Here is a 27,585-nt window from a genome sequence, read left to right on the forward strand (position 1 = left end):
GCTCTTCTGGTTATCCTTGGGTGTTGAGACTAATAACTATTAACTCTTGCCGCACCGAGTGGTCCTAATTTTCGTTGAAGTGAATTGATAACCTTTTGAAGGCGATTGTTTCACACCTTTATTTAGATGTCCCAGTCCTGTTGTCTCGGGATACATCACGCTGCCTTATCTGGGGTTAGCTGTTTTCTGGGGATGCGGGTTGAGTGGGTGAGCTCTTCAAGGAGGGGGAGTGTGCTCCCCCTGATGAGGTCTTCTAGGTAAGCTAGGTTAACCTTCTTGTGTGGGCTTTTCAAGTGCACTTTAAGGTTAGTGGGACTTTTAGTTTTATAAATGTCCCTCATGACCCCCTGATGACCCAGTATTTCATTTTTGCACACTGTAGTACACATTTTAGTTTTTGCTTGTAGCTCGCATACTCTACTTGCCACTCCTCTAATTCCTGATGTTTCTTAGAGAGGGCAACAGTACCTTTAAAATTATATCACATGTGTGGGGGTGTGGCCTTGCCAATTGTTTTGCCCACCTTTTCAAAATGGCTGGCGTGCCCACAAGCACATTTCATGGAAAAAGAAAGGTAAGCTTGATATTTACATTTAAAATGTTTTGTTAAACTCAGATTTTTATTTTATTCTTTTTGCAAGTACCCCTCCTCGGTGGCGAGAAACTGTTGGTGTGGTCAAGTGGGTGCTCTAGAAACAAACGCTCAGGACAGAACAGTTATCAGTCATGTACTTCCTACAAATTTTGCATATGTTTTATTTCATATTGATCCTCTGAGTGTAATGGTACATTTTAATTTGAATTTATCCAAACTAAACACAATATTTTCTTTATTTACTTTGCTCTTGTTCTTTTTCAGTACCACATCCTATCAAATGTCCCTGTCGATTATATTCTACATTTAATAACTTACTATTTCAAGTGAGAACCTAAATCACGTGGACCAATGTTTATTATTGCATATCTCTATTCTGAATGTGGCCAGTCATTCATAGGTATTGTTCAATTTTGGCGATTTTCCTCTATAAAATTTAATTGACTTTTTACAGTGGCCTGCTATGGTTAATAATAACATATTCCAGTCATGAGTGGTATCAAAAGTCTTCTCCACTGTAGCATTTGGCATTCCCAATAATATAACATGATACCTTACTCAAAACACAGCTAATATAGCACAGTTTTCTTAATGCAAACATCGGTAACTCAAAATCAGCAACCACAGTGTTAAGTCTGCAGTTCATACTTATGTGAAGCTAGAGTCTCCTCCTCCAGTCTCTCTTATCCTCCTGCTCCTGAAAAAACAAAACAAAACAAAGCGAAGCATCCACCCTTCTCTTGTCGGCTGGGTGAATTGTTTATTGGCATTTACGAATCCTAAAGTTGGTGCAGTCATTGTCTCAGTATCAAGTCAGTCAAAACTTTTAGTCGTCAGTCCATCACAGTCCATTCACATGCATACCTCCATACACATTCATACCAGATGTTGCTGATAATGGAGTCTCCCGCGCAACCTATTCGAGCCTTCATCACCAGCAAGATGACGTCATCATTTTAAAGGAAAACAATTCCTTGTTGTTTTTTGGGCCGGATTGACTCGGTGCAATCCTTTTAGACTCAGAACTTCTCAGTGTTCCCTATAAGTGAATTTCTCCCAAGCCAATTACAATCATGGAGAAGCACACTTTGCAACTGTTTTTGTAAGAATATTTTATAGCGCTTTAAATTTCAATCTTTCAGGCCTTGTTTAAAGAGCTGATTGTTAAATCATGAACTCACAAAATATCAACATATCACCACCGGTGGATCACACCTCTCAGATGTTTTTTCTCCAGTGCGCTGTAACAAAAACGAAAACAGACGTAACCAATAAAACACTAATAACAATAACATAAACTAGGGCCCGTTGCAGACATGTCCAAGCATAAAACTATCCCTCTCTCGCTTACGAGAAAGAACACAAGCCAAAGCTCACTGATAAAATCAAGCTAGCGCTAAACAAAACCAAACAATCAACCAGAAATTCACAGGAACATTTTGCTTCCTGCCGGGACAATATTGTGTGGGAATGAGAACCTCAGGTGCCGTAACACCTTTTGTTCCTCCTTGAATTAAAACTCAATCACAGAAAATGCCGTACTCCAACCTAAAACTTACACTATTAATTCATCATTTTCACTCTGTGCCACTGTTCCTCATCAGGGCTGTGTGAAGCACAGCAAAGAATTCAGTCAAGGCCTTGAGCCATAAACAGACATCACGCACAGACATTGTTTTCATAACCAAACCGTTTTAGACCTTATTCCTAAAATCTACATAAATGCCCTCTGGGTGACATATAACACATTCTAAGTATTTAATGGTAATCAATGGCTCCTCATAAAAATTATGCATTGGGATGTTTGTGTGCACCATTTTGCATATCAGCATAAGCAAAGCATTCTTCATTGCATCAGCGTGTATGTGTGTGTGCGTGTGGATCACTCTTCATTGCACAAGCGTGTGCATGTGTATGTGTGTGCATCACTTCTCAGTGAATCAGCATTCCCGTGTGTGTGTGTGTGTGTGTGTGTGTGTGTGTGTGTGTATGTGTGTGTGTATATGTGTGTGTGTGTCATTTCTCACTCACTCAACGAGTGCACGTGTTCATGTGTGTATTTCACTTCATTCTGAATCTGTGTGTTTGGAGACGTGTGTGTGTGTGTGTGTGTGTGTGTGTGTGTGTGTGTGTTCATCACTTTCCTGTTCTGGTGTTCTGGGTAAACCACGGCCTGAAGCATGCCCTGGGGTCCTGCCCCCCCCTCCTTTTCAGTTTGTTTGCGACCATTGCTGCTGCTGCTGCTCAAAATTCAGTCCGTCCTGGTTCTGACCCCAATTGGGGCAGTCCTTTCTCCAGTGTCGATGTTCACCGCAGGTGAAACCTGCATCTTCTTCTGTGTTTTTGTCCATTCTGAGGTGCCTTCTGTCCTCAGTTACTCCTCTTGTCTCGGTCACGCCCTTTTTCGCCACCCGATCATCCGTGTTGGTCCATCACTGTCCTGCACAGTGTGAATGCAAAGTTATCAAGGTCAGCATTCTTTCGCTCGGCCTTACTTTTCATTCGGGCTTGGCGGGCGTCTCGTCACAGCTCTGTCAGCTGACGCAGTCTGGGAATTTTCCCCCGTGTAGTGAAACGGGCCTTAGGTTTAGTGCTCTCCGTCTCGGCTGCATGAGATCACATTCCTGCAGGTCTGTTGACATTCTCAGGTCGTTGTTGTGGGTCCAGCTGTTGCAGCATTTGGTCAGTGTCACGTATGGGGGAGAGCAGGAGTCCAGTCAGCCTCGGCTTTCAGGGCCGGCAAAGCAGCCTGTAATTAAATATATATAGAAAAAACAAAAACAAAACAAAACAAAAACAAACAAAAAACAAAAACAAACGAACAGGAAAATGATGTTGTGTTGGCTGTGTTATTCAGAGGGGAGACAATGGGGCCAGGCCCTGTGTCAGCCTTCTTTCCCCCTTTTTTTTGTTTTTTGTCTCCCGATATAATCAACTCCTAACCCACCAAGTTGACAGGACAACACAAGTACATATTAAAATTCTTAAGATCATGTTTAAAAGCCCAAAAAAGGAACTTTCTTTCATTCAGTAATCACTTTTATTAATCAATCAACAGAAAACATGTCACAATTTGAATCTTTTAACCACTAAATTTGTTGTGTCTTGCCTGGTTGGTTAGACCAGTGTTCCTTTTTTTTTTTTTTTTTTTTTAGTTAAATTGTTGTCCTGCAACCCAGAGGGTTTCTTTGTCAGTAATGTATAGACTTCATCATTTAAGTATGTTAATTTTTCTTTAACCTTGCTGGAAAATCTTCACGTGTTCATGAGTGTAAGCTGTTTCTTCATTGCGTGTATGTGCATTTGTATAAAAGCAGGTTAATTTTATCTTTTCTCAAACTAGGCGTTACCTTAAAAGGAGCCTTTCTCTCAGATTTCTCTGCTTGTGTGTTTTTGTTTCACCTTTTTGTTGTGATGCTCCGGACGCCTTCCCAACCTCCACAAGTCCGTTGGCCCCAATTTTATGTGTTAAAACTTCTCTTAATTTCTCCTCTAATTCTCTCCTCGCTGCTGTCTTTTTCACAGCTGCTGATTCGTGCTGGGTGTGGTTCCCATTACCTATAATTTTGCTTCGACCGCTGTGCTTGTGGGGGCAGTTGGTCCAGGTCCGCAGCTTCCTGTATTAACACACTAAGAGATTTATTTCATTTCATTTTCATCACATGTTAAACAGATAAGCAGGCAACCCGCCTACCTTGACAGCGTAAACTGTACGCCAGTCTCCCAACACATTCCTCTCTGTACTCCTCCATAATTCTCCACTGCACACCTCTTACTATCTCTCCTTTTTATTTTTATTACACCACAGAGTAATACACCCAATTATGCCCGTCTATCTCTATGTGGCTCCAAATTCCCTCTTTATTTTAATTTCACACTCGTCAGGGGACAGGCACACAACAATTTCAACCACTGAAACGAGGAATTCAACCTTTTTATATTTCTTTACTAATCTAGACTCAACCTTTGTTCGCAAAATGTGTCTTGTTCTAGTCCGGAATAAATGTGAACCCGTGATTACACGGCCGTTCCAGTGTTATTTCCGTAGCTATGCGGGGGCCCTCACCTCCCCAAGTCACCACCTCGGCACCCGGACGCCGCCGGTCCTGGCCGCGCGTCCACGAACAGGAGGGTCGCCACTCCTAGGGAAAATTATTTCCACAGGTACACTAGGCATCAACCTTTGATCCTAAAATGTGTCTTTGCTCTAATGTCCTCCTAATCAAACACATCAACCGTCACTGTCACTGTGTTCACACTTCACACACAGAAACACACTCAGCGCGCGCCTCACACATAGCCAGAGCGCGCCTTACACACACAGCGCGTTACACCATCAGTGAGACACACAGAGAGCGTTCCTCATCAGTGGAAGATTACACAGAAACTTCTGAGCTCAACTGTTAGATCTTCTTAAAGCACACTGCACCATAGACCAAAATACCCCTTTCTCTGCGCTTATGACCGCCACAACGGGGCAAAGTCGCATCATAAAAGTGATGCTTGCATCCCCGAAGTTATACCTGACATCATAAACCAGGTTTTGCTCTATGTACTTAAAATTTTACTTTGTATTATGACCGCAGCCCTTAAAACTCGACTGACGCCACAAACCACCGTCAAAACCTCTATCCAATGTACTAAAACTAGCACCAACCACTACTGCACTTCACGGCCGCACCACCGGAACACGCCGTATCATAAACCAAACCTACGGACGTGTTTCGCTCTCGCGTTGCCAGCGTTCAACTGCACCGTGAAGCCAGCATCTGCTTTTCCTTAAATCAACTTCTATTTCATTTCTGCACATTTATCTAATGAACTAATATGTGAATATGTTCTGTTAACTCAAAAGTATAATGAGAACTAAACTACATACAGCTCACACACTCTATATTAAAGGGTATAATGTGATCTACAGCAGTATTCTAATTCAACTACTTTGATTACATATATAAGGTAACATATAATAACAGAATAATCTAATATTGAACAATCTGTCTTCACGTCACTGATGGTGGTATAGAAAAGTCTTAGACATGCTCTTGGCAGACAGGGGAGGTGTGTGTTCAGTGTTTGCTATTATTTGCTCCACTTTTGTTCTGAAACACACAACTTCAGGAGACATTGATGGAGTACCGTTGAGGACCTGGAAAGTGAGGACAAGAATCAAGGAAGTTAGCATGATTATCCACTTGAATGCGTTGAATCTTTCTGACCAGTTGATCACCAAAAGGCAGATCACACGAAGCCCTGTTTAACAGCTCGTTTGGAAGTACTGTTAGTTTTTCAAAGAGCAGCAGGATTGTGGGGTCGCAAATTTTAAAGGCTTTGCAGAATTTCTATAGGCTGGAAAGATGTTGATTCAGGCTTTTGGAACACAATTGAAACCAAAACACAAAATCTACAGGAGATGAGTGAAGTGTGATGCCAACAGTTTTATTGAACATACAAGATTAACAAAGATTTAGAAGAAAGAAAAGCCCACTACGGTGTTCGCCATAAGTACATGCAGGCCAAACACCAATCAAGATAAATAAAGATGAAGACTCCCGGGACTCTTCTGAGGTCCTTTTACAAAACAACAGCTGGGTATCAACAGGTGTTCACATAACAGTAGTGCAAGCTATGTTAAAAATATGAATAATAAATGACCTAAGTATATGGGTCACAAACAATACGAGAACTTGAATCAACCGCCTAACATTGTCATTCCCTAAAATATTCCCTTTCCATCTACAAAGCACTTCCCATTAATGTCAATCTAGTGTATAAATTCATTAAAAAAAAAAACAAAATCCCAACAGGAGTTCTGGCAGTGTGCAAGTTAGCGAACAGTGTACAGTTAGTAAACTGTCTCATGCTTTAAACACCTTCAAACTGTGAACTTCAGAGAAAAAACTAATTTCAATAAAGGCTACCGCATGTACACGGGTAGTTTTTTTAAACTGATATTTCCAAGTGTGATTCTGAGAAATAGTTCTTTTATGTCAAGACCCAAAAATATCTCAAGCACTGTTGAGGCCATGCCAAAGAAAATGAAGAAACTTCAGTAAAGACAAAGCCCATAAACAATAAAAAATGGATGTCAGAAAATGTGATAAAGGTGCAAACATTTCATGTTGCGAGACAAACACTTTTTCTTGTCCATGTGTGAAAAAAGAAACTGAGCTTCTGAAAACCTTTTCAAAATGAAGTTTTTTTTTCCGAATGCTCATTTTTAAATGATCCAAACACTGTTTATGTGATCTGCCATCACCATTTTCTAAGAATGAAACTTAGCATGTAGGATGGTTTCCGAAATGCATTTTCAACTGTACTAAAGTAATACAGAATGTGGCTTCTCGCCTGTGTGAATTCGCATGTGCATATTCAAGTGACTCTTCCTAGTAAATCTTTTCCCACAGGTGCTACAGCAATGTGGCTTATCACCTGTGTGAATTTGCATGTGCATATTCAAGTGACTCTTCCTAGTAAATCTTTTCCCACAGGTGCTACAGCAATGTGGCTTCTCGCCTGTGTGAATTCGCATGTGTATATTCAACTCACTCTTGCTAGTAAATCTTTTCCCACAGGTGCTACAGCAATGTGGCTTCTCGCCTGTGTGAATTCGCATGTGTGTTTTCAAATTTGATTTTACATGAAATCTTTTCCCACAACTACTACAGCAATGTGGCTTCTCGCCTGTGTGAATTCGCATGTGCATATTCAAATGACCCTTCACAGTAAATCTTTTCCCACAGGTGCTACAGCAATGTGGCTTCTCGCCTGTGTGAATTCGCATGTGTGTTTTCAAATTTGATTTTACATGAAATCTTTTCCCACAACTACTACAGCAATGTGGCTTCTCGCCTGTGTGAATTCGCATGTGCATATTCAAATGACCCTTCACAGTAAATCTTTTCCCACAGGTGCTACAGCAATGTGGCTTCTCGCCTGTGTGAATTCGCATGTGTGTTTTCAAATTTGATTTTACATGAAATCTTTTCCCACAACTACTACAGCAATGTGGCTTCTCACCTGTGTGAATTCGCATGTGTTTAGTTAAGTCTGACTTCCAAATAAATCTTTTCCCACAGGTTCTACATAACTTAGCTGTCTTGGAATTTTGAACTGACAAGCCTGATACGATTTGCTCCGACTTATTTCTGTGTGAGTTACCATCCTTGCTTTCATCCTCATCTGTGTCAGAAGAGTTGTGAGAAAGGCACTGGTCACAGCATGGTTCTGATTCACTGTGGTCACTTTTTTCACGAGATGGAAAATTTGCAGTCTCCTGCATTAGTACAAGCGGTTTTTCCTCTTCAGTGGTACTGAGTTCCTCCTGTTCCCCTTTAATCTGTGAAGGATCCTCCTGGTCTAAACTGGAGTTCTTCTCCTGGTTACAGACCTGCTGATTTGTGAGCCCCTCCACATCCTTACAGTCATGTTGTGGAAAATCTGAAGGGACAGATCAAAAAGCATACATTTTTTGCCTTAACCATTAGCAAATCTCCACATGGTAAGCATGTTGCTTAGATATACCAATGAAAATCATGTTGTGGGGAGAAACAGTTTTGCTGACTCAGTGAAAACCATTTTGGCTGCTCATTTACAAACTCTACAAATAATATAAACAGACCATCTACGATGAGAAAATAAAGACGATATATAATCAAACAAAACAAAGTCGTATCCCTGAAAATTTTTAATCAAAGTGCACAAAACATTTAAAAGTTTATTTAAAATTAGTTAAAAACTTTACAGGACACTCACTGCAGTATTTTTTTGTTTATTTTTTAGATTAACCATTCATTGCCTGAAAGTTGGGGAGAATGGCAGGTAGAACCTTCACCTTTCAGGTCCCTCTTCTGTGAAAACAGCTGCCAATTTGGATTCGGAAGACAGATACCCTCTCTACTTTTAAGATTAGGCTTAGGTCAGTACTGTTGGGGCAGTTAGCATTCTCTTAAAGTCTCTTTGTATGTTTTCCTGTCTGGTGGCCTCTTGTTGGTTTACATTATGGTTAACACTAGAAATACTGACTTTTTTCTTGGTGCAAGTCCCTACCACTAGATTTACTAACCCCGTGCAAATTTGCGTAAATTCCCTGAACCTAACACCTACTAGCACCCCCAATATATATATATTAGGGGTGCAACGATACACAAAATTCACGGTTCGGTTCGGTTCGATACTTTGGTGTCACGGTTCGATATTTTTTCGATACAAAAAAAATGTTCATGCCTTTTTAATTTGTCATTTATTAAAATTATAAATATATATTTTAACTCAAAAGTACAGTTTTTAAATTTAACCCTAACCCTTGTGCGCGTTTTTTATTTTGACAGCGAATGCGCACCTGTGGACCACTTATGTGCAGCCCTGGTTATATAGCTCGTCATATTGCAGCCACAGAAATTATTTTGTCCATGAAACCATAAAGCTGCACTTTCTTTTTGCCTTATAGTCTGATTTGTCATAACTTCTCCGTTTTGTGGTAAGCTTTTATTTGGCTGTCACTTCTTCACCCTGACCTGTCTTATTTGGCTCAGCAGAACTGAAATGCTTTTACACGCGCACTCACATAAGCTCAGCGATTCTCTGCGCGATCAACCTCTCACATGTTTAAGCTGCGGGAGATTTCACTTGTCATGTTTGCATAGTAAGCTAACGATTAATAAGACGATGTCAGAGGAATTGGTGAGGAATCACTCATCTTTGGAAAAGAGAGTTTATTACAGAGAAATGGCTCTTTCCAAAAAAAAAGCTATACTATCCGCTTCTTCTGGGCTATATTCTCAGCAGCATAAGGAGAATCCTGTGCTAACAGCTGTCTAAATGACTCGGCTAAAGTTAGTAGCATGCTTGTTGTTTTTGTCTTTGCACTAGGATGATGTCGGTGTAAATGTGCAGTCATATTCGTTGTGTTCCCACTAGTGCTTTCAGGTTAATCTCGTTGAAATGACCTTAACGCCACAACACGGCAAATCTCCGTTAACGAGCTACCGCCGATCGCTCCGTGCATGGGGCTAGACGGCCAACACGTTAACGAGCTAACTGCGCTAACACACTAGTTCACACCAATGTAATTGAGCATTGCATGGCACATCCAACATACTGTTTTACTTTAGTCCATGACTCGCTTACCTTCAGGGTCATACGTCACATGAAAACCAAAATAATTCCAAACGCCAGATCTGAATGAGGGTCAATTTGCCTGTTGCAAGGAGAGCTTAACTTCTGTCTCGCTAGCTTGCCCTGTGCTCTTCCTTCTGACTATGCTGTCTGTGTGGAGCGCTCAGTGGATCTGCGCTCGACAGTGCAGCCTAGGCGGAGTAGTCGAACACAGATTCACTGAGCGCTCAACACAGACAGCATAGTCAGAATGAAGAGCGCAGGGCAAGCTAGCAAGACAGAAGTTAAGCTCTCCTTGCAACATGGACCTCCCCCACCCTCATTCAGATCTGGCGTTTGGAATTATTTTGGTTTTCATGTGACGTATGACCCTGAAGGTAAGCAAGGCAAGGCAAGGCAAGGCAAGGCAAATTTATTTGTATAGCACAATTCAACAACAAGGTGATTCAAAGTGCTTTACAGAGACATTAGAAACAAAAACAAATAAAAAGCATGATTTAAAATTGATTAAAACAAGCAAACAAACAAACTAACTAAACACACACATTTCACACCTGTTCGCGCGATCTGAACCCTTATCGTAAGGGGAGCTACCAGTCCTTCTGTGGACGAGCTACTTTCTATTTTAAATTCCCTGAATTTAAAGTACTCTCTAGACCCAGTCTAGACCCAGTTGGGGAGCTACCCAGAGCTCTAATCCCACACCTGTTCGCGCGATCTGAACCCTTATCGTAAGGGGAGCTACCAGTCCTTCTGTGGACGAGCTACTTTCTGTTTTAAATTCCCCGAATTTAAAATACTCTCTAGACCCAGTCTAGACCCAGCTGGGGAGCTACCCAGAGCTCTAATCCCACTTAACAAACAAACAAACAAACAAAACAGTATATAAAATCAAAACAGATAAAATCAGAACAGTAGATAAAATCAGTAGTTAATGTAAGTTTTGAAATTTAAGCTTAACTAATTAACAAACAAACAAAACAGTATATAAAATCAAGACAGATAAAATCAGAAATAGATAAGATCAGTAGTTAGTGTAAGTTTTGAAATTTAAGCTTAAAAGTGTGGATTTGGTGCTTTATTCAAATGCAGCTGAGAACAGGTGAGTCTTCAACCTGGATTTAAATAAACTGAGTGTTTCAGCTGATCTGAGGCTTTCTGGGAGTTTGTTCCAGATATAAGGAGCATAAAAGCTGAATGCAGCTTCTCCGTGTCTGGTTCTGACTCTGAGAACTGATAAAAGACCGGATCCAGATGACCTGAGGGATCTGGAAGGTTCATACTGGGTTAGGAGGTCACTGATGTATTTTGGTCCTAAACCATTCAGAGCTTTATAGGCCAGCATCAGAACTTTAAAGTCTATCCTCTGACGGACAGGCAGCCAGTGTAAAGACCTCAGAGCTGGACTGATGTGGTCCACTTTTTTGGTCTTAGTGAGGACTCGAGCAGCAGAGTTCTGAATGAGCTGTAGTTGTCTGACTGATTTTTTAGGTAGACCTGTAAAGATGCTGTTACAGTAATCAAGCCTACTAAAGATGAATGCATGGACTAGTTTTTCCAGGTCCTGTTGAGACATCAGATCTTTTATCCTTGAAATATTCTTGAGGTGATAGTAAGCTGATTTTGTTATTGTCTTAATGTGTTTTTCTAAGTTTAGGTCTGCATCCATCACTACACCCAAATTTCTCGCCTGGTCTGTGGTTTTTAGATGTATAGATTGAAGTTCTCTGGTGACCTGTAAAATTGCAAAGTGAAAGCAAAAAAACAAGCGCAAATTCAAACGGGATTTCAATATGTCACATATTGACAGTGGCTCACCGATGCCAATGACATAATTACCCAGCTACATTTCTGAAAGAATGCAAAAGCATTGACATATATTTTTCCTTCCTACAATAGCCCGACGGGCAGGGCAGAGATAGATTTTGGTAGCCCGACTGAAAAAATTGCTAGCCCCAGGATGTCGGGCTAGCGATTTTGCGAGCCCTGTATCTGATTGAGGAATCACTCATCTTTGGAAAAGAGAGTTTATTACAGAGAAATGTCTCTTTCCAAAATAAAAGCTATACTATCCGCTTCTTCTGGGCTATATTCTCAGCAGCATATTAAACATATCAGGTCCCCATAAGGAGAATCATGTGCTAACAGCTGTCTAAATGACTCGGCTATAGTTAGTAGCATGCTTGTTGTTTTTGTCTTTGCACTAGGATGATGTCGGCGTAAATGTGCAGTCATAGTCGTTGTGTTCCCACTAGTGCTTTCAGGTTAATCTCGTTGAAATGACCTTAACGCCACAACACGGCAAATCTCCGTTAACGAGCTACCACCGATCGCCCCGTGCATGGGGCTAGACGGCCAACACGTTAACGAGCTAACTGCGCTAACACACTAGTTCCCACCCATGTAATTGAGCATTGCATGGCACATCCAACATACTGTTTTACTTTAGTCCATGACTCGCTTAGTGGAGCTGTTCTCATCGAGACGACCCCTCCTAACTACAGTTTTATCAGTGAGGCCAGGGTGAGCAGGAGAGGAGGAGGGGTTGCTGTCTTATTTAATGAATCATTTCAATGTAAGCAGCTATCTCCTGGAAGTTTTCAGTCTTTTGAATATGTGGCTTTACAGCTGAAGGCCCCGTCCAAAGTTGTGTTTCTTAATGTTTACAGGCCTCCCAAATACTGCACAGACTTTTTTACTGACCTCAGTGAACTGCTGTCTGTGATCTGTGTTGATTTCGACTGTGTAATTATTGTTGGGGATTTTAACATCCATGTGGACAACCCTCAGGACAAAGGGACTAAAGACCTGAGTAACACTCTGGGCAACTTTGGGCTGACTCAGCATGTAACAGAGGCCACACATAATAGAGGACACACTCTTGACCTACTGATCTCCAAGAGCCTGAGCATTTCAAACATTACTGTGTCTGATGTGGGCTTATCTGATCATTACTGTGTTTTCTTTGAAAGTAAAATCTCAGCCCACACAAATACAGTGGGGCAAAAAAGTATTTAGTCAGCCACCAATCGTGCAAGTTCCCCCACCTAAAATGATGACAGAGGTCAGTAATTTGCACCAGAGGTACACTTCAACTGTGAGAGACAGAATGTGAAAAAAAAATCCATGAATCCACATGGTAGGATTTGTAAAGAATTTATTGGTAAATCAGGGTGGAAAATAAGTATTTGGTCAATAACAAAAATACAACTCAATACTTTGTAACATAACCTTTGTTGGCATTAACAGAGGTCAAACGTTTACTATAGGTCTCTACCAGGTTTGCACACACAGTAGCTGGTATTTTGGCCCATTCCTCCATGCAGATCTTCTCAAGAGCAGTGATGTTTTGGGGCTGTCGCCGAGCAACACGGACTTTCAACTTCCGCCACAGATTTTCTATGGGGTTGAGGTCTGGAGACTGGCTAGGCCACTCCAGGACTTTCAAATGCTTCTTACGGAGCCACTCCTTTGTTGCCCGGGCGGTGTGTTTTGGATCATTGTCATGTTGGAAGACCCAGCCTCGTTTCATCTTCAAAGTTCTCACTGATGGAAGGAGGTTTTGGCTCAAAATCTCACGATACATGGCCCCATTCATTCTGTCCTTAACACGGATCAGTCGTCCTGTCCCCTTGGCAGAAAAACAGCCCCATAGCATGATGTTTCCACCCCCATGCTTCACAGTAGGTATGGTGTTCTTGGGATGCAACTCAGTATTCTTCTTCCTCCAAACACGACGAGTTGAGTTTATACCAAAAAGTTCTACTTTGGTTTCATCTGACCACATGACATTCTCCCAATCCTCTGCTGTATCATCCATGTGCTCTCTGGCAAACTTCAGACGGGCCTGGACATGCACTGGCTTCAGCAGCGGAACACGTCTGGCACTGCGGGATTTGATTCCCTGACGTTGTAGTGTGTTACTGATGGTGACCTTTGTTACTTTGGTCCCAGCTCTCTGCAGGTCATTCACCAGGTCCCCCCGTGTGGTTCTGGGATCTTTGCTCACCGTTCTCATGATCATTTTGACCCCACGGGATGAGATCTTGCGTGGAGCCCCAGATCGAGGGAGATTATCAGTGGTCTTGTATGTCTTCCATTTTCTGATGATTGCTCCCACAGTTGATTTTTTCACACCAAGCTGCTTGCCTATTGTAGATTCACTCTTCCCAGTCTGGTGCAAGTCTACAATACTTTTCCTGGTGTCCTTCGAAAGCTCTTTGGTCTTGGCCATGGCGGCGTTTGGAGTCTGACTGTTTGAGGCTGTGGACAGGTGTCTTTTATACAGATGATGAGTTCAAACAGGTGCCATTCATACAGGTAACGAGTGGGGGACAGAAAAGCTTCTTACAGAAGACGTTACAGGTCTGTGAGAGCCAGAGATTTTCCTTGTTTGAGGTGACCAAATACTTATTTTCCACCCTAATTTACGAAGAAATTCTTTACAAATCCTACCATGTGAATTCATGGATTTTTTTTTCACATTCTGTCTCTCACAGTTGAAGTGTACCTCTGGTGCAAATTACTGACCTCTGTCATCATTTTAAGTGGGGGAACTTGCACAGTCGGTGGCTGACTAAATACTTTTTTGCCCCACTGTATATTTCTACTTGGAGAAATTTAAGGGGCTTATCCCTCAAAACTTTAAATACAATAAAGTTGCAAAAAATAGTTTCCCACCACAGGAAATTTATTTTGAGTGTCTTCATAGTTTTATTTTGGAGATACAGCAATTTTTATATACTGCAGGAAAAACAAAAAACAATCCTATGATGCAAATTTGCAAAGAAAACAGCATGTGCATCATTTCACTGTGGGAAGTGTTACGAACAGCTGATAGGAACGGCAAAGCGTGTTTCTGGAATATTATGTTTTTGTTCCTGCAAGCGCTTTTTATGCAATTTTTGCAAAGCTATATGTGGAACGAAACCGTGACCGAGGACAAGCTGATGGCATCAGATGTAAGTACAACTCCTCCGGTTTCATATGCAAAACAAATTATTGCGCTAGCTTACACGGTTCAGGTTCTACAGGGATTTAAAAATAGTTACGCAAAACGGAGCGTGCTGCTCTGACCGGCTTTAAAGGGTTAACAATGACTTTAAAAAAATAATATAAAATAGTGTGCAACACCACTGAAGTTTTTTTTTTTTTAAACTCTCTTTTCAACCAACGGCAGTCACTCTCCAAATAACTTCTGCTTAGCTTTCCGAGCTTCCCTCGGGTCCTCTTAATCAGCGGTCTCCAACCTTTTTTGCGCCACGGACCAGTTTATGCCCGACAATATTTTCACGGACCGGCCTTTAAGGTGTCGCGGATAAATTAGGGAGGGGCTAATAATCGGCTCAGTCATTTTTAATGATCGTTGAAAGCCCAGATCGTAATCGTGATTAAAATTCGATTAATTGAGCAGCCCTACGTACTATGGCAATGACAGACCTTAGCAGACTCTGTGGGTCCAGCACGAGTGAAGCACGAGCGATTTGCTACTGCACTGGGCATTCCAATGTCCTCCTCTACCCACACAGTGCCGTCTTTTGCCGTGTGGCTCAGACTGGGCTTCCCAGTACCACGGTGCCTCTTCCATGGAGGCATGTTGGGTTCTTGTTCCGTCTCCTTTTTAGATTCTTCTGAGGAGGTATCAGTGGCCTGCTGGACAAATGAAACCTCTCCTCCATCAGAGTCTGCTTCATCCATTTCCTGAAGCAAGGAAATGGATGCGCGCCTGTTGCGCGCAGATGTTCTTCCTGTGAGGCAGTGATACAGAGGCCATCCTGATGTGCCTTGTCAGAAATGCGAAGAAGAAATGATTCTCCAGCCTGGGCTGTCTGCTTTTATGCACAGCACTGTGCTGAAGTAATGCAATGCCACTCCCTCACATACACAGTCACAATGGAAGATCTGTGGTGAGAGTCAAGGAACTGCATTGCTGAATGCTGCAAACAGACTATGACACAGACAGACAGACTGTGTGGGAGAGTAACCTAAGACAAAAGGCAGAAAGATGAAGAGATGAACCAACCTGGAACTGAGGGACAGAATTAATTTTTTATGTTTTGCTATTTTTACATGAACAGGCAAAGGAGAGAACATGCAACGCTGGGGAGATCACACATGTCACTCATGTCATTGTATTAGCAACTTTTCATTCTGTTTTCACACAATTTTTTATAAATAAAACAGACTTGTGTTTCCATATATTGTGAATGTGTCTTACACATTTGCAGGTCAGTCAATGTGTGGGATATTTTGTATAGATACGGCAGGCATTTCTGAAGGTTGTAACACAGAGGTTTGGCCTGCCTTGGATCTGAGCTACTCTGAGTAAACGTGCCAGGCCTCAAAGATAATGGGTGGTTTGCACAACAAAAGCAGGAGAATTGAGCTGACGACCTTTGAAAATCTCAGTAGGGGTGAATAACACCTTGGGTTAGTAAATTTAGTGTAAAAAAAAGTAAGAAAAAATAAACAACATCATTTTAAAAAATGTTTGAAACTCAAGAGGTCAGAAATTTCACCAAGCTGTGTTACGGCTATTCTTCCCATCCCATGCAAGGACACCTGGATTGGCTGGAGGACTGTTTACTTAGCCTGATAGGCCGAAGGACACTGTCTCAGCTAAACTATGGACACGCAGACACACACACTTACACTGATAAGCACTCACTCATCCCCTCTCCCTTTCCAACGCCTTCGATGCTTGTGCCCTACCGGGGAAGATAGCAGTCAACTGGACCAGCACAGATGCTGCAGGACCGGATGCGCTGTCTACACCGGCTCTCTCTTACCCTTTACCCGCCCCTGTTGCTTGTCTTGTGTTTCTATGGTGTATTGATAGTCATGTGCTTTTGTGCTGAGGTGTTTTTTCTGTTATCAAACTGTTCTCCCACTAGGAGCTCAATTTCAATTTCAATTTCAATTTTATTTCTATAGCACATTTAAAAGTCACAAGTACAACAAAGTGCTTCACAAACGAACCATACTTGCAATTTCCAACAGGAGAAAACAGTTAACAAAGAATAAAATTATAAAATAATATAAGAACAGACATGAATCAGGGAAAATTAAGCTAAGTAGTTTGAAAAGCGAGCTTAAACAGATGGGTTTTTAACCGAGATTTAAAAGATTGGATAGTTTCCGACACACGGACATCAACCGGTAGGCTGTTCCAGAGTTTTGGTGCAGCGAAAGCAAAGGCCCGATCCCCCTTCGTCTTTAATCGAGACATTGGTTGCATTAGAAGCCCCTGATTAGAGGATCTGAGTGCCCTTGTAGGGATATATAGATTAAGAAGGTCAATCAAATAACTGGGTGCCAAGTTATTTAAGATTTTAAAAGTATATAAAAGAATTTTAAAAACAATACGGTATTTGACAGGAAGCCAGTGGAGGTCAGCTAGAATGGGAGTAATATGATCCTGTCTTCTAGCGCCGCTCAGTCTGAGTGGAGTTTTTTTTCTCCTCCTCTTACCTCATGTAGTGTATTTTCGTTGTTTTTTCCTATCAGCCTACCTTTCTGACATGTTAGATTAGATTAGATTAGATTAGATTAGATAGAACTTTATTAATCCCTCGGGTGGGTTCCTCTGGGAAATTCGATTTCCAAAAAAGCACAGCACCGACAGAAGTTACAGAGTTACAGAATATTATATATATATATATATATATATATATATATACACACACACACACACACACACACACACACTCATATATATAAATACAGAGACAATATAAATAAAATATACGAAGGGGATAAATAGAATAAATAGGAATAAAAATAAAAATACAAGTGAATTGCACATTTCAAGTATTGAGTCTATTGCACCGTTGACTATTTACAAAAGTATTGCACAAAAGGTATTGCACAGTGAGGTGAAGAGGCACTACAGCTTAGTTGTTCCCCCCTCCTTTGTCCTCCTGTTTCCCCTCCCTCTCCCCTCCAGGGAGGAGTTAAACAGTCTGATGGCGTGTGGGACAAAGGAGTTTTTAAGTCTGTTAGTTCTTGTCTTTGGGAGAAGCAACCTGTCACTGAACAGACTCTTCTGGTTGTTAATGGCCGTGTGCAGAGGATGCCCAGCATTGTCCATAATGTCCATGTCTGCCCAATGTGATGTTTGTGTAAAGTTGGTCAGAAGGTTCCTTTGTAAGTGCGCATGCGCCATTAGCGTGCTGCCTGCTGTAACCCTAATTTCCCTCGGGATGAATAAAGTATTCTGATTCTGATTCTGAAGCTGAGCATTTTTAAAATCAAGGTCACACCTATACTTCTCTATAGCTCGTAAACATGAAGCAAAGACAGCGCTTTGTATGTTGCAGACATTCATCAGCAGCTGCTTAAAACAAATCCTCCGTATCCAGTGGCCAGAGAGGATTACAAACTGTGGACAAGTACAAACCAGAAACCAATAGCAATACAGTTCTGAGAGAAAGTGGTGCTGGATTGGCCACACAATCAGGAAGTCCACCAATAACATCACTACACAGGCCTTGTGCTGGAATCCAAAGGGAAAGAAGAAGAAAGACCCAGAAACACATGGCACAAGGACACACCTATCATAGTGTTGTGTGGTTTGCTAAAAGCTTAGTTTCAAATCGATATATTTTATTTTTAAATTGATCGTTCAGTCCTCATGGGGATTGTTATGTTATCCACAAAAGGTTTAGTGGATGTACTCAGTCATAATGTACAGGGGCGGCTCCAGAATTTTTTCATATGGGTGGCCATATGGGGGCCACTGAAAACATTGAGATGGCACACCAAAAACATAATTTAAAGTTCTTTTTTTTGTTTTATTTTTTTATATGCTGTTGTCAAATATAGGTCACTTGAAAAATGTGGCCAAAAAAAGAAAGAAAAGTACATGCCTAGTTAATTTCCTGTTATTAAATTTGATATTCACTGTAAGTGTGCCTGCAGGTGCAGGGGCGCAGCACAGGCGAAGGAGTGACGACTGCAATTTGGAGGGACAAACAAAGTGACCATATGAATGACAAATATGAATATGGAGGAATAAATAACAAGCTGACGTTTCAACTCATTGTAGGGTGTCTTCCTCTCTCTTGTACTCAATTATTTTCAACATAAGACAGTCCTGACAGGGGCGACACTGGGAGGGCTAGACATTTTGGCTCTTAGAATATTACGTCAGTTTCCTTATTGCAGTCGGTCTTTAAATTCTTCATGTGCCTCTATAAAGTATATTGGAGGTCTGATTAGGACCCAACATGAGTTAGATTTCTTAATACAAAACTGAATCTATCTATTAAAGTTTTGCATACCTATTCTGTGCAACTTTACTTCAGGGTTCCACATGATGCCCAGCTCCTGCCCGGTCCAGATGATGATGCCTTTGGTTTCCTGCTTCAGTGCAAGCTGCTCTCCTTCCTGATTGGTGGAGATTTCCTCCTGTTCCTCTTTAGTCTGTGGAGGATCTGTGTTCTGCTGGTCCAGACTGGAGTTCCTTTCCTGGCTACAGACCTGCGGGTCATCCAGATCCTCATTTTCCTTACAATCATGTTGCTGTGGGAGATCTTGATGGACAGAACACACAAGAAAAAAGTCACACTGTGAGCAGGTCTCTCAGATATGTGAGCGATATTTAAATATTCTCTCTCATGCAGCGAACAGAGAAGAATTCTGTTTACATGCAGAAAGTCATCATTTATGAGGCGTACAGCTCACTACTCCAACTTGGTCCTTGTGGCCAATAATCCACAGTTTTCATTGTCTCAACATTTTTCTACATTCTGCGTACAGTTCTGGGCTAACATGACTTAAATCTGAAACAGAAAACATGTCTCCAGTGAGGCAGTATCCCAGGCGGTAATGCACGCCATGTGTCTTTGTGACATTTTGTTATAAGTCATATTCATTTCTATATTATGAAATCTGCTTATTACACTTTTACATACCAAATCTGGTCAGCCGTGATCCAGGTTTCCACAACAAATCCAGCTGTTCTCCGGTCCAGACATTAATCCCTTCATCCTCCTGCTTCAGTGCAAGCTGCTCTCCTTCCTGATTGGTGGAGATTTCCTCCTGTTCCTCTTTAGTCTGTAGAGGCTCTGGGTCCTCCTGGTTGAGACTGGAGCTCCTCTCCTGGTCACAGAACTGCTGATCATCCAGACCTTCGTGTTCAACAAAAGGACACAAGAAAATAGTGACTAATGTGATGATAAGAAAGCTCAAGAAGGATGAAAACGGTCACCTATTGAGAATTTAGCTTGCGTTTTATGTTGCCACAGAAACATTCACTGATAGTCATTTGTTCACTGGATGATGTTGATAACCTTACAGCTGTCTGGGGTCTGATTTTTAGATGTGACTGCCAGTGATCATCACACACTGTGAATAAACAAACAAATGAACAGCAGCATGATCTGAATATGATCATGAAAGCTTAAAGTATTTTACGACGGCAGGTAAGATATGCTGTTAATGCTAATCTTTTAACATTTTACTAATAAATATGATGCAAATCTCATGGTCCACTACATTCCAAAGATGCTCTGTTGGGTTGAGAGCTGGTAACTCTGGAGACCCGAGTACAGAGAACTCAATGTCATTTTAAGGGAACTGCATATTTTCTCTTTTTTGGACTACTCTCTGTAAATCATGCAGATGTTTGTGCTGGAAATTTAAACAGATCAGCAGTTTCTGAAATACTCAGATCAGCCAATGTGGCACCAACACCCACACCATGATCAAAGTGATTTCAATCACCGTCACTGATCGCTATATGCTGAAATGCATGGACTGCTGCCATCTGATTGGCTGATTACATTTTGGATTAAAGAGTAGTTGAACGGGTGTAGTTAACAAAGTGGCCGTAAGTATGTTTACATAGATGCAGTGTTAGGGAGTAACGGCATACATGTACTGGCATTATGCATTTAAAATACAAAACATGAGTAACTGTATTCCGATATCCATCCATCCATTCGCTTATCCTTTTCAGGGTCGCGGGGGGCGCTGGAGCCTATCCCAGCTGTTATAGGGCGAAAGGTGAGGTACACCCTGGACAGGTCGCCAGTCTGTCGCAGGGCTAACACATAGGGACAGACAACCATTCACACTCACATTCACACCTAGTGGCAATTTGGATTATCCAATTAACCTATCCCCACAAGCTGCATGTCTTTGGACGGTGGGAGGAAGCCGGAGTACCCGGAGAGAACCCACGCAAACACGGGGAGAACATGCAAACTCCACACAGAAAGACCCCGGCCTGATGGTGGAATTGAACTCAGGACTTTCTTGCTGTGAGGCAACAGTGCTAACCACCGTGCCGCCGATAGTTACCGATAATTTGGTAATAATTAGAATACAGTTACTTCTAAATAAATGGATTACACGATGGTCTTTTCCTGTTTCATATGTCAGGCTATACCCTCTCTAATTTTGTTGATTTCACGCATTACCGGAAACCCAAACAAAACACGCAACAAGAAGCTCTAGTGTAAGTCTCTTGGTAATGTTGGTGGCGTCAGTTATACAATGGACCCAGAAACCGAGCTGCTCTCAACTATAAAGACTCCACCCGAAAGAAACATCTGGAAGTACATTCTTTTTTTAAAGACTAACATTAGCTAGGGCTGTGTGACATGACCAAAATCTCATATCCCAATATAAGACGTTTCTCGTCCCGATAATGATATATATGACAAAATAGTGCTTTTTCTGTAAATTCTGTGAATATCGGGCAACTTGACTTTCATGAAGTGTTTTCAGCTGGGTGTCGTGTACCTGGAGTCGAGTATTTTGACCAATGCACTATATATTTTTAGATATATGTTGTAACGGCCGCCATTTTCTTTTTGAGTATTTATTACACGTGGGGGAAAAGCCTGTTCTAACGTATGAGTCTAAGGTTTATTTTGAGCACCTGATGGCTCTTTTTTGCTTCTCATCTATAAACTCTCTCCACAAACTTTCACATGATTCATGCGTAGGTGGTCGAAGAGGTTTGTCGTGTTTGAGTCCGTGGTGGGAACCAGTCTGGGCATAATTTCCATAGTACAGTTTTCTGATCCGTGTCAGACTTTTCATAACCAAACCATGTCCATGCAACAGGGGGAGCCCCTCATTTAGGAATAACATCCTCAATTTGTTTTGACTGGTCCTTCTGTTTGGAGCTACCAGGTTCTGCCTCATCTTTATTGATTGTACAGCCCTAACGTAAGCCTACTACAACTACCTTGTATTAGTTTATGTAGCTATCTAGGTTATGTCTCACTTCAGAATCTTCGATGTACTATTGCTGTGTGACTCATTACTATTACTGAAGGCTGCATTACAACCTGCTACTTGCAAATAATTATGTGCAGTTCTGAAAGCAAACAGAAAGAAAACCTATTACTGATACAGAAATTGTGTTCTATACGAGATCGCTGCAAAAACTGCAGCCTTGCCTAATGTCCACCCTACTGTTACTCATTTTACATCACGATTTAAAAATTTACTTGAGATTGCTTTCAGAACTGCACATGATTGTTTGTAGCTAGCAGGATGTTAATGCTATGAATCAAGTCTAACAGTCTTTAGTCTATGAAATAACTTTAGCTAAAGCCAGCTAACAATGTTAGCTCGGTGGCTAGTAGCCTTCAGTTATAGCAATAATTCACACAGCAATAGTACATTCAAGTAGTTGTAACAAGCAAGTAATAAAGTAATCCGGACCAAAGTATTCAGAATACGTTATTCACATTGAGTAACTTAATGGAATAGTTACAAACTCCATTTGGGCCATGTATTCTGTAATCTTTCGTGGAAAACATTTTAAAAGTAACCTTCTCAACACTGCACAGATATAACTTCATACACTTTACTGTGGTGTATTACTAGTTCAATGCATTTAGATCATGCCCACGTGAATCACACGATGATCCCGCAACCCTCACACCTCCACACCTGTATTGTGTGACTTTATCCCGGGTCTGATATCAAGCAGTCTTAGCTGACGGATCTCTTCCTCATACCGGACGATCGTTTTTTCAAACTCTGAGAAGATTTCTTCTGCAGCAGAAGTTAATCTCTCCTTGATAAACTCTCTAAGATTCTGAACTGAAGACATTATTGCAACAACAACCGATACGGCCAAACCAACATCTTCAAACTTAATTCAGGATCGCGATGGGATCTCTCAATGGCGCCATTGCTGCTATTCTTCTTCTACTGAATTTACGGTAGGCTGGAGGTATAAAAGGCGTAATACTGCCCTCGTCAGGTCTCCTGATTTCTCTAGTACAGACTCTGCTTTGTCTTTCTACAAAGAGTTGATGACATTAAATACAGATGTTTTAACAGTGCTTGAATGTTTTATTTTGTTTACTCTAGCCTCCAACTCAAACTTTGGTTGCTCCTATGCCCACGTCACTTCCTCCACCAATCAGAATGAGGGTCCGGGTTCAGGAAGACGTCTTCCTGATCCCAGTTCCACAAAAGTCGGTGAAAACTTTTAAGTTTGAGCAGTATTCAATTCAATTCAATTCAATTTTATTTATATAGCGCCAAATCACAACAAAAGTCGCCTCAAGGCGCTTCATAGATACAGAGAAAAACCCAACAATCATATGACCCCCTATGAGCAAGCACTTTGGCGACAGTGGGAAGGAAAAACTCCCTTTTAACAGGAAGAAACCTCCGGCAGAACCAGGCTCAGGGAGGGGCGGCCATCTGCTGCGACCGGTTGGGGTGAGAGAAGGAAGACAGGATAAAGACATGCTGTGGAAGAGAGACAGAGGTTAATAACAGATATGATTCAATGCAGAGAGGTCTATTAATACATAGTGAGTGAGAAAGGTGACTGGAAAGGAAAAACTCAATGCATCATGGGAATCCCCTGGCAGCCTACATCTATTGCAGCATAACAAAGGGAGGATTCAGGGTCACCTGGTCCAGCCCTAACTATATGCTTTAGAAAAAAGGAAAGTTTTAAGCCTAATCTTAAAAGTAGAGATAGTGTCTGTCTCCCGAATCCAAACTGGAAGCTGGTTCCACAGAAGAGGGGCCTGAAAACTGAAGGCTCTCCCTCCCATTCTACTTTTAAATACTCTAGGAACAACAAGTAGGCCTGCAGAGCGAGAGCGGAGCGCTCTAATAGGGTGATATGGTACTACAAGGTCATTAAGATAAGATGGGGCCTGATTATTTAAGACCTTGTATGTGAGGAGCAGGATTTTGAATTCAATTCTGGATTTAACAGGAAGCCAATGAAGGGAAGCCAAAACAGGAGAAATATGCTCTCTCTTTCTAGTCCCTGTCAGGACTCTTGCTGCAGCATTTTGGATTAGCTGAAGGCTTTTCAGTGAGTTTTTTGGACATCCTGATAATAATGAATTACAGTAGTCCAGCCTGGAAGTAATAAATGCATGAACTAGTTTTTCAGCGTCACTCTGAGACAGGATATTTCTAATTTTAGAGATGTTGCGCAAATGGAAGAAAGCAGTCTTACATATTTGTTTAATATGTGCGTTGAAGGACATGTCCTGGTCAAAAATGACTCCAAGGTTCCTCACCGCGTTACTGGAGGCCAAGGTAATGCCATCCAGAGTAAGAATCTGATTAGATACCATATTTCTAAGATTTTCAGGGCCGAGTACAATAACCTCAGTTTTATCTGAATTAAGAAGCAGAAAGTTAGCGGCCATCCAGGTCTTTATGTCTTTAAGACATTCCTGCAGTTTAACTAATTGGTGTGTGTTATCTGGCTTCATGGACAGATAGAGCTGGGTGTCATCTGCATAGCAGTGAAAATGTATGCTATGTCTTCTAATGATGCTGCCTAAGGGAAGCATGTATAATGTAAACAGAATTGGTCCTAGCACTGAACCCTGTGGAACTCCATAATTAACCTCAGTGTGTGAAGAGGACTCTCCATTTACATGCACGAATTGGAGTCTATTAGATAGATATGATACAAACCACTGCAGTGCAGTACCTGTAATACCTACAGCATGTTCTAATCGCTCTAATAGGATATTATGATCAACAGTATCGAACGCTGCACTGAGGTCTAGCAGGACAAGCACAGAGATGAGTCCACTGTCAGAGGCCATAAGAAGATCATTTGTAACCTTCACTAAAGCTGTTTCTGTGCTGTGCTGAGCTCTGAAACCTGACTGAAACTCTTCAAATAAACCATTCCTCTGCAGATGATCTGTTAGCTGTTTGACAACTACTCTTTCAAGGATTTTTGATATGAAAGGAAGGTTGGAGATTGGCCTATAATTAGCTAAGACTGCTGGGTCTAGAGATGGCTTTTTGAGTAAAGGTTTAACTACAGCCAGCTTGAAGGCCTGTGGTACATAGCCGATTATTAGAGATAGGTTGATCATATTTAAGATCAACCTATCTTATATAAAAATAAATCCCAATCTGATTGGTATAGTGTTTTTTTGTTGTTGTTGTTGTTGTTTTGTTTTTAATTTCTGTTTAATCGCCGGTCATTGCTCTGCATCCCAGTGAGGCCAACTCCTGCTCTGTGTCGTGGCTGTGTGAGCAGGCAGCTCAGCGTTACTACCAGAAATGTGGCCTCCTGCCTCATCTCTCTCTGCAGAAAGAAGGCGCTCTGCTCTCCCCGCAGGACCAGCTACTGGCCGTCCTGCACACAAATGAAGAGGTGAGGTGACACTGAGGAGAGCCAGAAGTGACCATACTTGGACCACAGACAATTTAAAAGATGCTGAAGACTACCATGATTGGTTGATGAAGTCTGATCACGAGTGTTTAAGACAAATGTTGTCACTGTTGCTATCTTGGATTTTTTTTTTAAAAAACCCACAGTGACAAGAGGACGGCTATGACTGTGAAACAGCTTGCATGTCAGCCAGTGAGCATACTCCTTTTCTTAGGCAAAGTATGGCCCAAATTCATAAAATAGACTTTCTCATAGACACAGAGGTCTTTTTTAAATCACTGATAGAAGGAATGGAGGTTCTAGGTCCTTCCACAATGACTTCATCTTTCATTACCCAGATGAGGCGTGCAGGTTTTAGACTGTATGATTCTGGTAAGAAGGTGAAGGGCTGATTATGTTAAGCTGCCTGAGAAACTACAATCTGAGAAACTGTAAAGATTAGAACCATTTCTATTACCAGACTGGATGCTGACTTGCTTTTGGAGCCAGCTTCCAGAAGACACTGAAGGAATCACAGTTTTTGGGATTGAATCCTTGGCTTCACTTTCCTGCACCAGTGCAGGATAACTGATGGGTTTGTATTGCAGGTTCTGGCTGAAGTTTGCTCGGATCTCCCTCCTCTCCCTGAGCGATACAAGAAGGCCTGTCAAAGTCTGGCAGTGGGTGAGCAACACAGAGGAAATGCATTATAAAACGGACACATGTGCATTCTTGTATTCTGTTATGAAGTACCATCTCTTTCTACCTGTAGATGAGAACAAGCGTGTCTCCCGGCTATGAGGTTCGGGACCGGGGTTCCTCCGTGTCAGGACTCCAAGTGTCTCGGTTTGGCCGCCTCTTCCCTCGGCCCGCTCCTCCGTGCCCTAAAACTTCAGGCCAGCCTCACGGAGCTGCGAATTTCTGGAAACCGTATGTCTGACGACCTTCTCCCTGAGCTGATTGCCACAACGCTCACATGCCTCGTCTGCAGCTGCTGGACATTTCTGCCAACTGCATTACAGGGGACGGCCTGGAGAAGGCTGTAAATGCTTTAAAGGGACAGAGTGCACCTGCATTCCCGGTAAGGGCCTCAGCTAGCCAATAGTGGCAGCTCCAGGTTTACCATCTAACCTGTATTTAAGTACCTCTGGTCTTAATAACTACCTTAGATCTTAATAACAAGCTAACCTGATTCATATCAATGATATCTGTCAGAGAGAATTGGCTCTCGTGATCATTTGCTTTTTCTGCTCGTTTCCACTCAAAGTGCCTGGAGGAGCTGGACCTCAGTATGAACCCACTGGGGGACGGCATGTCTGAGTCTCTGTCCTGTCTGCTGTCCTGCTGCCCTGTGCTAGCCAAGCGGTCTCTGCAGGCCTGCGGCCTCACTGCTCGTTTCCTTCAGCAGCATCGACTGCTGCTAGCCAGCGCGCTCACAGGTGACTCTAACAAGCAGCTGACTGAAGCCTTAAGCTTCACTGAACTCCCACCCATAAGCAAAACTGCAACTAACTTTACATCTTCTGAACGTTCAGGCACAGGCCATTTGAAAGCAGTGTGCCTGTCCCTCAATCCCCTAGGCTCCACCGGCTTTGAGCTGGTGTTAAAAAGACTGCCCCTCCACTGCCTCCCACACGTGGACCTGTCAGCTGTCTGCAGAGGGCCTGCTGATTACCCGGCACTGGAACACCTCGCCAAAGTCCTGTCACAGGTGTGCATGCAAAAATCATGCAATGTCATTTATTGTCGAAAGATATAATTGTGCAATCAGGTTAAGACTTTTGTGTTTTTGCAGGACGAGTGCTCTCTGACCCACCTCAGCCTGGCTGCAAATGGGCTGACAGACAGCAGTGTAGCTACCTTGGCGAGGTGTGCGTGTGTGAGAGTCAAGACCTGGACAGTTTGTCAGAGCTGGTCCAGGATATCCGTCTTTGCTCTCAGGCCCTCAACAAGCTGGACCGACAGACCTTGAAGCAGAGCTGGGACAGGACTCAGTCACACGGACACTTTCTCTGCCACCTCTACTTGAGGGTGGCAGGTGTGTTCATAATAAATAATTAATAATGAATTATTAATTTCCTAATAATTCATAATAAAAGTGGTCATTTTTATAAACATTTTGTTTAATGAGGCTACACCAAAAAGAAACAAGATAAAAACAAAATAAAGTGACATGGCGTCCACCGACAGTCTGTGGATAGCTTGTGTTTTATGCATTTTTGTCTGCCTTATTTATACATGTAAAGCTCTGTAT

The 27,585-nt window shown here is 42.0% G+C and overlaps 1 protein-coding gene and 1 pseudogene across 2 annotated transcripts; one reads left to right on the plus strand and one right to left on the minus strand.

Moving 5' to 3' along the window:
• Nucleotides 1-6,025: 6,025 nt before the first annotated feature.
• On the minus strand, nt 6,026-22,763 carry LOC112432772 (uncharacterized). 2 transcript variants are annotated; one of them, XM_076878530.1, is made up of 5 exons: nt 22,625-22,763; nt 19,627-19,842; nt 18,994-19,245; nt 7,616-8,035; nt 6,026-7,531 (listed from the first exon to the last, which is right to left on the minus strand). In XM_076878530.1, exons 3-5 carry the CDS (start codon nt 19,025-19,027, stop codon nt 6,915-6,917), a joined length of 1,071 nt encoding a protein of 356 aa, XP_076734645.1. In that variant the 5' UTR covers nt 19,028-19,245; nt 19,627-19,842; nt 22,625-22,763; the 3' UTR covers nt 6,026-6,914. The 2 variants fall into 2 exon arrangements, with proteins under 2 accessions (XP_076734645.1, XP_076734644.1); XM_076878529.1 differs by having other exon boundaries at nt 6,026-8,035.
• Nucleotides 22,764-23,053: 290 nt separating this feature from the next.
• Nucleotides 23,054-27,545, plus strand: LOC112436636 (tonsoku-like protein; annotated as a pseudogene).
• Nucleotides 27,546-27,585: the final 40 nt, after the last annotated feature.

This window comes from Maylandia zebra, linkage group LG20, assembly GCF_041146795.1.
Source record: "Maylandia zebra isolate NMK-2024a linkage group LG20, Mzebra_GT3a, whole genome shotgun sequence".
Classification (NCBI taxonomy): Eukaryota; Metazoa; Chordata; class Actinopteri; order Cichliformes; family Cichlidae; genus Maylandia; species Maylandia zebra.

Excerpts from the sequence above, each read along its gene's own strand:
- LOC112432772 (XM_076878529.1), bottom strand. The coding sequence starts at position 19,027 with ATGTGGAACCCTGAAGTAAAGTTGCACAGAATAG. Across the intron at positions 8,036-18,993 it reads AGTAAAGTTGCACAGAATAG|ATTTTCCACAACATGACTGT; the intron begins GTATGCAAAACT and ends CTGTCCCTTCAG.